This window comes from Talpa occidentalis, unplaced genomic scaffold (genome assembly GCF_014898055.3).
Source record: "Talpa occidentalis isolate TD23 unplaced genomic scaffold, MPIMG_talOcc4v2.1 talOcc4.2, whole genome shotgun sequence".
In the NCBI taxonomy this organism is placed as follows: domain Eukaryota; kingdom Metazoa; phylum Chordata; class Mammalia; order Eulipotyphla; family Talpidae; genus Talpa; species Talpa occidentalis.
In genome coordinates, this window is record NW_023602073.1 from 44,144,675 (window position 1) to 44,155,262 (window position 10,588).

Below are 10,588 nucleotides of genomic sequence, written 5' to 3' on the forward strand. Positions count from 1 at the left end.
GTAAGATTCATTTACACACTCTATATGATTCAGAGGGACAGGTTCACACCTCTTCAGGTGTTACCTCACTCCACCTTCAAGGTACTGAAGTTTTCATGCCTAGACCTCTGGACCTTCTTACTCCTTTTACTGCCCAGTCTCACCCCTGTCTGGTAGCCTCAGTTCTGCAGCCAGACTCCAAGGGTTTGGTTTATCTCCTCCTGTGCATTGTTTCTTCATATTACACACATCAATGAAATCATCTGGTATTTGTTGTTGTCCGTCTGATTTCACTTAGTATGATTTTTTCCCCCCAGTTCCATCCACATTGTTGTAAATTCAAGATTTCATCTTTTATTTTCCAGCTGAGTAGTAATCCATCAAGTATGTTATACCACATGTTCTTTCCAGTTTCTTCTCCTCCCTGCTCAGCTCCTCCCTCCCTTGGTGGGCAAGGAACCGGGACCATCCCCTTCTCCTGGGACCTCCCTGTTGCACACTCATCTGTTGTTAAGCACATTGGTTGTTTCCAATCTGGCTACTGTAGACATTGTTGTAATGAACAGAAGAGCACATCTATCCCTTCAAATTAGTGTTTACATTATTTGGATAAATACCAAGGAGTGGAAAGCTGGGTCTTCTGGCAGCTCTATTTTTAATATTTTGAGGAAACATCGTACTGTTCTCCATAGGACTGTACCAATTCCCACCAGTGTATGAGGGTTCCTATTCCCCACACCTTTGCCAACACTTGTTATTTCTGGTCTTTTTAATGTGAGCCAGCTCACAGGTGTGAGGTGGTATCTCTTTGTGCTTCTGATCTGCATCCCCTGATGACGTGTGAAGGGAGCATTTTCCATGTGTCTGTGGCCATCTGTGTCTTCTCCATTTCAAATATGTTACACTGCTCATAGCAATGAAATGGTGGAAAGGCCTGGAGAACATGGTGTGTTTTGGACCTACAATTAAGCCCAGAGTTAACCAAAACAGTGCCACAGAATAGGTTACATATAATTCACATACAGAATTCCAGAGACTATCTGTATCTTCTTTGCAGAAGTTTTAACTTAGCTCTTCTTTCCATGTTTTGATTGGGTTAATCGTGTGCTGGTTGTTGAGTTATGTGTGTTATTTATGTAACTTGGATGCATGATTTGCAAATATTTTCTTCCACTCAATATGGTATGTTTACATTTAATGACAGTTTCCTTCACTGTGCAGGAGCTTATTAGTTTGATGTGTCCCCATTGGTCTATCTTTGCTTCTATTTCCTTGGAAAATAGGAGATATCAAGGGCAGTGTATCCACTCTGTAGGACACAATATGGTGTCCACGTCATTGTGCATTTGTCTAAAACCCACAGCATGAACACCGCCAAGAAGGACCCCAATGTACAGCCACAGGCCGTGAGAGATGATGATGAGCAGGTTCATCATGTGGCAGACGTGCCGCTCTGGGCTTAGCATGATTGGGACATAATCTGTGAAGGGTTTTACAAGTTGTTATATTCAAGAATTTACATAAACCCACACATGCACACACCATAGCCCTCCAGTGAGCCAGGTGACCTACCCAAAACCAGTTAGAAATTTATTATTCCCCTTCCCAGAAAAAAATATATGTATGCTTGTATCTAGACATAAGTGTGTATTCTCTTACAAGTAAAAGAGTTTTAGGACACAGAGTGGAAGAAAGGATTTGTAAATGAAATCATGTATCTGATGAAGGACTTGTATTTATTATTTATAAATGAACACTTACAGCTCAACAATAAGAAAATGACTGTACCCACTGCTTGTATAAATAAATAAATAATTCTTAAAAAAAATACTGTTAACAGAGTTACAGGTTGTGGAAGGAAAAAATGATCTACTCTCCAATTTTCCCAGGTTTTGCTATAAAGGGACAGGAGAGAGAGTCGTGGGGAAAAGCTGGAAACCTCACACCCAGGGCAGGCTCCGGAGTCTCCTCTCCTCTGAGCCCTGCTTCTCTGACTCCTGACAGCCCCCAGACGCCTCCCTCCAGGACCCCACCTCTCCCCACCTCAGACCCCGCCCCGTCCTGGTGGCGCCACCAGAATCCGAAACAGCGCGGCAGCGCCCCCGTGTGGCCACAAGGCTGAGCACAGGAGACCAGAGCTGCCCTTTCTCCTGCTCAGCCAGGCCCTCCCCAGGCCCTCTGGACTCCCAGCGGCAGGACAGGTGCACTGTCAGGTTAGCGGTCTTCAAGCTTCCTCCCTAGCGAGTGACTATGGACACAGGCCTCAGGAAGAGCCAGGTCCTCAGGTAATAACAGTTGTTCCCAGATTGCTGAGCGAGTTCCCCAAGTATAGTTTCCCTCAGTTTGGATGAAACTTTGCACTCCAGAGTCCTTATTATCTGTTCCAGCTTCCAGGGATAATAACGTCTTCTCCTGGGAATCAGCTCTAAATTCTCCAACTCTAGGGTAAAGAAAGGAGTCCAATAATAGAATCTCAGACTCTGTTCTAGACTTTCTAGAATTTAGGTGACTCGCTTGCTCACTGAAGTGGAGGCTCCCTGGTCTTCTTCTCTACATGGTGTCAGTGCAGTAGGCTCTATGGGGTGTCTGCTCAGATTCCTCATCACAGGGGGGTCTGGGGTTCAGTCCCTCTTCTTTCTTTTCCTTAGTTATCACTACCTGGGGACACTTCTGAGCTCAAGACTTCAATCACCATTCATCCCATCACCTCCCAATGCTGTAAGTCCATGTTTATTATTTAACTCAGATATCTATTTCATCTTTACTCCAGACTTGTCTGTCCAATTGCCAATATCACTTTCATTGTAAACAGATATCAGCTTCAACTTTCCTAAATCGAAAAAAAATAGATTTTCCTATATACGGTTCCCCATGTAGGCAGGCTCCACCACTGCCTGCACAGTCTGACACACTGTCATCCTTGACCCCTTTCTCAACCAGCAGTAGGAAATGCTGCAATGTTCATGTCTTAATACACACAGATCCCATCACTTTCTATTATTTTTCTATTCACCGCCCCCTCTGCCAATGAAGCAACTAACTTCTAGGTCCTGGAACCTGCACTGTTTTCCTGCATTTATCTTCCCACCCCTCAATGCTGCACAGCAGCCAGACGGAGGCTCCTAAAGAGAAGTCACACAGATAAATATCTGTTCAGGGGGTCTTGTCACCCCACACCTTACTCAGAAAGTCAAACCCAACATCCTCAAGGCCTGAATGATCTGGAGGCACACAGATCTCATCTAATCACCCACTGATCCTGCAGCTGTTATCTGAGCCACACAGATTCCTGCCTCAGGCATCTACACCGAAGGTTGTCCTGCCTGGACAGAATTTCCCTTGGCTTCCTTGTGTGTCCATCAAACTTTTTCTTAAAGGTCACCTAAGTGAGGCCCACACTGACCACGCTAGGAAGCAGCCATCCTCCCTGTCCCCACACACTCAGGGTAGAGTACTTAAAAGTAGGGTTAGCAGGAGAAGCTGTAGAGGAAACAGAAACCAACCAGGACATTAATTTTTTGTAAATTTTATTTAAGAACTGGGGTAGGTGTGGGGGTGTGGGGCCAGAGGTGTGGGGGTGAGAGGATTCACCAGAGACAGAGAAAGGAACAGAGCAGGCAGACTGATTGAAATACACTGCTGAGGGGAGCAGCTAGCTAGTCCAGGAGAGATCTGCTGCACCTGGGTCAGCTCACAGGCCAAGGATCATACTGGTGCTGCAGAGACTTCAGATAGTTTCATGGGTTGAAGTCTTAATTAACCCCTTTTGCCACCAGGGAGGCCCATATTTCTTTAATTTTTTTAAGATGTATTTATGCATACAAGAACTGGGGTACAAGTCAGAGGTGTTGGGGGTGAGAGGATTCACCAGAGTGGGGAACATGCAGACTGGCTGAAATTCAATGCTGAGGGGAGCAGTGGGCAAGACAGGAGAGGTCTGCCGTGCCATGTGGGTAGCTCCCTGGCTGGGAACTGTACTTGCGCAGTGTCTTAACCCCTTGCGCTGTGTCTTAAACCCTTGCGCCGTGTCTTAACCCCTTGCGCCACCAGTGAGGCCTCCAAGACATTATTTAAGATGAAACTTCACTGCTGGAAGCCCGCTCCAGCAGAATGTCATGTCAGGGGTCCCAGAAAGGAGAGAACAATGTCGGCGAAAACTTGGGGGGCTGAGGGGAAGTGGAGTGAGGTAGACACAGACTCTCTCTCTGGTGCAAGTATCGCCTGCTGAGGGTCTTATTTATACAGTAAGGTGAGTGGTGAGATTACATCAACGAAAGCATCAAAGCAGAACAAAGACAATCATTACATATTTTCTCATGAACATATAGAGACTCCCTTGGTCTCATATCAAAAGGGTATTTCTTTGGTTACCTTAAAAAAACATCAGGGACAATTAGTTTCCTAGGTACAGCTCATTTTCTAACATGATCAATTATTTAAGGCAGCACAACATTTGGTAACAATCATTCTATTAAACTTTCCTAGTTTCGGAGTGGGCGTGAAAGTCCTATTCTATATTTTATTACTGAAATCAATCTATCTCCTTAGCACTCGATTAACTTGGCTAATTTATTAATTACTTCAAAGTGGCCTAAAGCAACTCCTCAAATCTATGTTAGTTCTACTGAAGTCTAACTCTTAACTAGAAATACCTAACCTCCACACAGCCTGCAAACTATCGACCTTTTGCACACACCAGGAAATGTACTGCTGCCACAAGCACGTACCTCCTGTGTTAAGCTACGGTTTCCAAGCACAGCTGGTTCAGGGCAGCTTGTTCTGCATAGTTCTCAGTGCCAAAACATCTCTCTCCTGTCTATACCTTTAGCATTTTTTGCTTTCCTTTGATAATGATTCAAGGGTAAGAACAATAAACCAATTAGCGTCTAGGTCCGAATTAGGTTTTCACAAGCCAATTTATAACTTACTTCTGCATTAACCAAGAACAAACAGGAGAGCATTCGCAGGCGTTGCCATGGAGACTCCCTAGTTCAGATATTCTGGGAAGTGCAGGAACTCCCCTCTTCTTTGGGAGTCTCCCCCAATGCTTGGACCTTGTCAAGAGGCAGCATGGGTAGCGCAGCCTGCCGCACATTACCTAATCCACCTGAAACTAGAATTTAGTTCTTTATAACAGATGTGGGAAAAAAATGGAAGTAATCATCCAGAACAGAGTCCTAAAATGAGACTAAAAACTGGATGAGTCTGGAAATCAATCTCTAGCACCAGACAATCCTGTGCAGAGATTTCCCTGGGCCTTGTGGGGACAATGACAGATGCCTCCTGCTGGCGTCAGAGACAGGGAAACCCAGAGGACATGAGACCTGGTCTGTACATTTGCAAATGAACAGGCATAAAAATAAAAACCAAAATAATATATAGACAGAGTACAAAGGGTGAGGACCAGGTCACTGTGGGGAGGGGCCTGGTGGGCAGGGCTGGGCCAGTCTTTCTACACCTCACATTACGCTAATAGGAACACAGACACATGAGGATGCCCTTTGCAGCCAAAGACCACTGTGGGGGAGAGAAAAAACCTTGCATCACTGTTTCCACAAGGCAGTTGTCTCACACTGTGAAGGAAAATAATCAGGTATAAAGTCAGGGAATCATGTGTAAAATTCTTAATAGTCCACTGCATCCTCAGAATGTCCCCCTCACAGTTTCCCCATAACCTGGTCCCACCCTCTCTGCCCAGCCCCTCCCACCGCAGGGGTCTCACCTTTAGCAGCTGTGAGAGACACATCAGAGCCCTGGCTACTGTCACTGCCTGGGGGAGAACAAAACAGAACCTGTCAGACCCATGAGAGATGAGACCACAGAAGGACTGATGAGGGTGATTCCCCCATGGGATCCTTCTACACTGTTCCCAGGGGCTCAAGGACCAAACCCCTGATCCACACTTACCTGCAGCCTGAGTGTAGCTTCCTCCTTTTCCACCTGTGAGAAAAGACATCCTGTCAGACCAGGGAGGAGTCAGCCTATGAAGTCCTATAGGAATCCCCTAGTTCTGGACCACAGGGAAGTTCCAGAACTGTGACTGGACACCTTAGGGCAGGACTGGGAAATATGAAGAAAGGAGATGAGAGGGCATTGGACCAACTGCCTCTTGGGGCTGCCCTCAGCAGGGAACTTTCCCCTCTGCCATTTGCTGGAATCAGGGTCCCATCACCAGAATTATCAAGGTGAACAACCTGCGATTCATTTTCATAAGTGGTTTACAAAAGAGAATTAGCAATCAGCTCCAGAATGGGCAACACAGGTGTGTGGGTGGTACTTCCCATTACCTGGTAGAGCAAGTTCTCCCTGGGATTTGAAAGCCCCAGTGGACAAGATCCCCTACTCCCTTCCTTACCTGAGTACTTCCTCCTCCACATCACAGCTGCAGCCACCACAGCTCCACTGAGCACAGATCCAAGGAGAACCAGGGCAGCAATGATGCCCACGGTGGGGATGGAGAACTGAGGAGGGTGCACTGGAAGGGAAGAGAAGGTGAGACCGTGAGCCCCAGGCCTCCATCTTGAGCCAATTGAGGTTTTCCAGAAGGGCTCCTGATTCCTCTCTGCCCACGTTCCCTCCTTACCCCAAGTCAGGACTCGGGCCTTCTGCAGTCCCACATGCTGCACATGGCACGTGTATCTCTGCTCTTCTCCAGAAGGCACCACCACAGCTGCCCACTTCTGGAAGGTTCCATCTCCCCCAGGCCTGGTCTCCACCAGCTCTGTGTCCTGTGTCAGGTCCTCCCCATCTCGCTGCCAGGTCAGGGTGATGTCCGCAGGGTAGAAGCCCAGGGCCCAGCACCTCAGGATGACCTCACGTTCAGAGGTGGGATGGTGGGTCACGTGTGTCTTTGGGGGATCTGAGGAGAAGGGTCAGAACGTTCACACTTTGGATTTTTCCCTCATGGAGACTGAAGCAGCCTCATGTGACCATCCTCAGAATGGACAGGGAAATGGGTTTGGGAGAGGAAGCACAAAACCTATAAACCGGCCTGATCTGGGGAGTCTGGGTTAATCTGTTTCTTAAAATGTTCTAGAATCAGGGTAAGAGCTCAGGATAGGAAGATGCAGGTGTCTAAGGAGGAAAGCACAGACTTATGTTCCTGACCTCAGGACACAAAAAAGCAGGAGTCAGATCTGGAAAATGTTAATCAGAACACAAACAAGTCATAGTGAGAAACTGAAGGTTCCCAAGACGGCTGCCAGATCAAAAGGAGACAATGAAGGGTGATTTCAGGGATGGTCCATCCCTTCCAGCTCAGGTGAGACTGGATACCTTAACTGTCCTTCAGAAAAAGCAGGGCCCTGTGGCGAGTCTCTCTCTAGCACAGACAGGATACCCAGGTCTCCTCCCTCTCTGACCAGAAAGAGGTTTGTGTTCTGACCATTACTCCATTTCCCCTGTGGTGTCAGCCTGAGGGAGAGCTGAAGCCTTGGAGGCCTTGCCTGGCCCCTCTTACCTGAGCGCTGCAGCGTCTCCTTCCCGATCTCCAGGTGTCTAAGCAGCCACTCCACGCACTCCCCCTCCAGGTAGTTCCTCAGGTGATCCGCCTCTCCTGCCGCCTCCAACTTGCTCCGGGATTTATGAGCGGCCGTGTCCGCCGCGGTCCAGGAGCGCAGGTCCCCGTTCAGGGCCAGGTAATCGGCGCCATCGTAGGCGAACTGATAGTACCCGCGGAGGAGGCGCCCATCGGACCCCACGTCGCAGCCAGACATCCTCTGGATGGTGTGAGAGCCTGTCCCCGCCCCGTCACCCCGCGGTCACCCCGCCCGCCCCCGGGGAATAAACCGAAACTGACGCGGGAACCCCGCGGGGAACGTCCCGGGGCTCGTCCCGGGTCGAGGGTCCGGCGGGTCCCCCTGCCTCGGGGGACGCTCGGGCCCGGGGTCTGGGGTCCCCGCCCGCCCGCGGGGGTGGGGTCGTGAGCGCCCCGGGCTCGCCCCGCTCACCGGCCGCGCTCTGGTTGTAGTAGCGGCGCAGGTTGTTCAGGTTCAGGCGGAACGTCTGCACGTTGCCTCTCGAAGTCCGAGTCTCCTCCTCCCAGTACCCCGGCCCCTCCCGCTCCGCCCAGGGCGCCCGCGGCTCCATCCTCTGGCCCGGGGAGTCGCTGTCGAACCGCACGAACTGCGTGTCGTCCACGTAGCCCACCGAGATGAAGAGGGGCTCCCCGAGGCCGGGCCGGGACATCGCGGTGGAGAAAATCCTCAGGGAGTGGGAGCCTGGGGGCGGGAGGGAGACCCGGGTTGGGGAGACGGGGCGGGAGGGGAGGGGGCGAGGGGGCTCCCGAGATTAAGGGCGGTGGGACAAGGAGGGCCGGAATCAGGGGGCAGGAGGAGGAGGGGGCTGGGAGGGAGAGAAAGGGGCCAGGGCGGGGTTGAAGGGGACACCGGGGCCGGCGATGGCGGAAAAAGCCTTTACCGGGTCCAGCGCAGCCGCTGCCGTCACCGGGGTCCCCTCCCCACCCCACCCCCCTTAGCGGCGGGTTTCCTTCCGACCTAAACTCACCTGCCCAGGTCTCCGTCAGGCAAAGGGGCCCCAAGAGCAGCAGGAGGAGGGGCGGGGGGCCCATGCCCTCACCTACCCGGCCTGAAATGCTCTACCCGGCCTGAAATGCTCTACCCGGCCTGAAATGCTCTGAGTCGCGGCGGGTGGGTGCAGACTGGGAACCGGAGCCGCGGGGCTGCTGATTGGCTGCTCTGGAGACCTCCAGGCAATGGGGAGAGAGAACTGGGGTGAGTCACCAGTATCCAGGAAATAGGACCCGACACAGGTTGTGAGAGAGAGAGAAGTGAAACTCTGGGGAGGTGGGGAATCCCCGACAGTAATCTTCCGGCTCCCAGACAGGGCCCTGGGAACCCGGACCAGACTTTGCTCCGCCCCCTCCTCCTCTTCTGCACCAAGACTTTTTCAGTCCCTGGTTCTGGGTCACTGAGTCTCAAACACTTTCGTTTCAGGATCTCTGCACGCACAGTCTTAAAAGTCAAAGAACCCTGCAGGGTAAATGGAAGCGATCAGGTTTTTTTCTCCTCCCGCCACTGGCATCCATGATAAACACCTGCGGTCTTACACCATGCCTGAGGGCGGCGCCTGGACATGCTGTGGGCATGCGTGAGTGGGCGCACCTGGGCTGAAAGACTGGGCCTGTAAGGGCGGCCTCACAGGGACACCACCAGCAGCAGACAGAGCAGAGGCAGGAGGGGAGAAGGCCTTGCAGTAGAGTGCAGTGGAGACCACCAGAGAACTTCAGAGAGGCCAGAAAGAGTGAAGACTCGCTTGGGGACTAGGAGGCCTGCCAGCCCCTGCCCCCCTCCCCCCCCCCACCGCACTCCAGTAAAAAGCTCAATAAAAGCTTGAAGAGCCACCTAGGGCTCCAGGACTCCTTTCTTTCCCCATCCTCCCCTATCACAGAAAACCTGCTCGGTGCCTTCCTGGCACTACAGCAAATGAAAAATACACAGCCTTAAAGAAATATGTAGGAGGGCCTCCCAGGTGGCGCAGCGGTTGAGCGCTGGGCTGCGAAGCTGCCCGCGGCCTCTGCGGCGCCGGTTCGATCCCCGGCTGCTCCCCGGCCACTGGAGGAGGGTCCCACATGGCGCGCAGACCTCTCCTGCCGCCCACTGCTCCCCTCAGCAGTGTCCCTCGGTCCTTCTGCCTGCTCTGCTCCCCGCTCTGGCTCTGGTGAATTCTCTCACCCTCCCGCGCTTCTGACTGTACCCAGTGCTTGTATAAACAAAACAAACAAATAAATAAATAAAACATGCCTCTATTTAAAAAAAAAAAAAATTTAAAAAAAAAAAAAAAAAAGAAATATGTAGGAATAGCATTTTATAATCTTTCAGGATGATTGTGAGTATTCAACTTTTTTACAACTTTAATAATAAATTGAACTATACAAGTGGTAGTTTTTCATGTTATTTGCAAAGAGAAGCCTGTGTGGGGTAAATGAGAAAGTGTCAGGCTTTTCTGCCCTCCCACCATTAGGATTGATAATGGATCCCTGTGGTCCTGAATGCATGCCTGATGGCCAGCACCTGGAGTGGGGTGTGGGCATGCGAAAGTGGGTACACGTGGGCTGAGAGCTGCTGTAAGGACTGCTCCTTGTTTTCTTTTCATGATTTATTTCTAGTTTGATGCCTTTATGATCAGAGAAGATAGTTGGAATGATTTTGATCTTCATGTATCTGTTGATGTTTGTCTTGTGGCCCAGTATGTGATCCATTCTGGAGAACAATCCATGCTCGCTTGAGAAAAACGTGTACTTGGATTTTTTGGGGTGCAGTGTCCTATAGATGTCTGTTAAGCCCATGAGTTCTATGTCTTTATGTAGAGTATTTGGCATCTTTGGAGTCTTATAAAATATCCATATTATTTTCACCCCTTTTTTCTTAAGTGCAGCTATAAAGAATGTAAACTTATCTGTGGTTCAAATTTGTGGTTCAAATTGAACTTATATTGGGTAGTACAGTTTAGCTTTTCTCTTTAGGTCTCTGTTCATGTCAGTTAGTGTGTGGCAACGGTGTCACCCTTTCCTCTATCAATTGTTACCCACATCTTATCTGCACTGAACTGCCTTCACTGCCTTTCTCGCAAACATATCAGCATGTTCTCA

General features: G+C 50.1%; 1 protein-coding gene across 1 annotated transcript; it reads right to left on the minus strand.

Moving 5' to 3' along the window:
- Positions 1–3,509: 3,509 nt before the first annotated feature.
- On the minus strand, positions 3,510–8,659 carry LOC119252149 (patr class I histocompatibility antigen, A-126 alpha chain-like). The gene is made up of 8 exons (XM_037519368.2): positions 8,485–8,659; positions 7,929–8,198; positions 7,439–7,714; positions 6,563–6,838; positions 6,335–6,454; positions 5,887–5,919; positions 5,702–5,749; positions 3,510–5,552 (listed from the first exon to the last, which is right to left on the minus strand). The coding sequence occupies exons 1-8, from the start codon at positions 8,546–8,548 to the stop codon at positions 5,548–5,550; spliced, it is 1,092 nt and encodes a 363-aa protein (XP_037375265.1). The 5' UTR covers positions 8,549–8,659; the 3' UTR covers positions 3,510–5,547.
- Between the last annotated feature and the right edge of the window lie 1,929 nt (positions 8,660–10,588).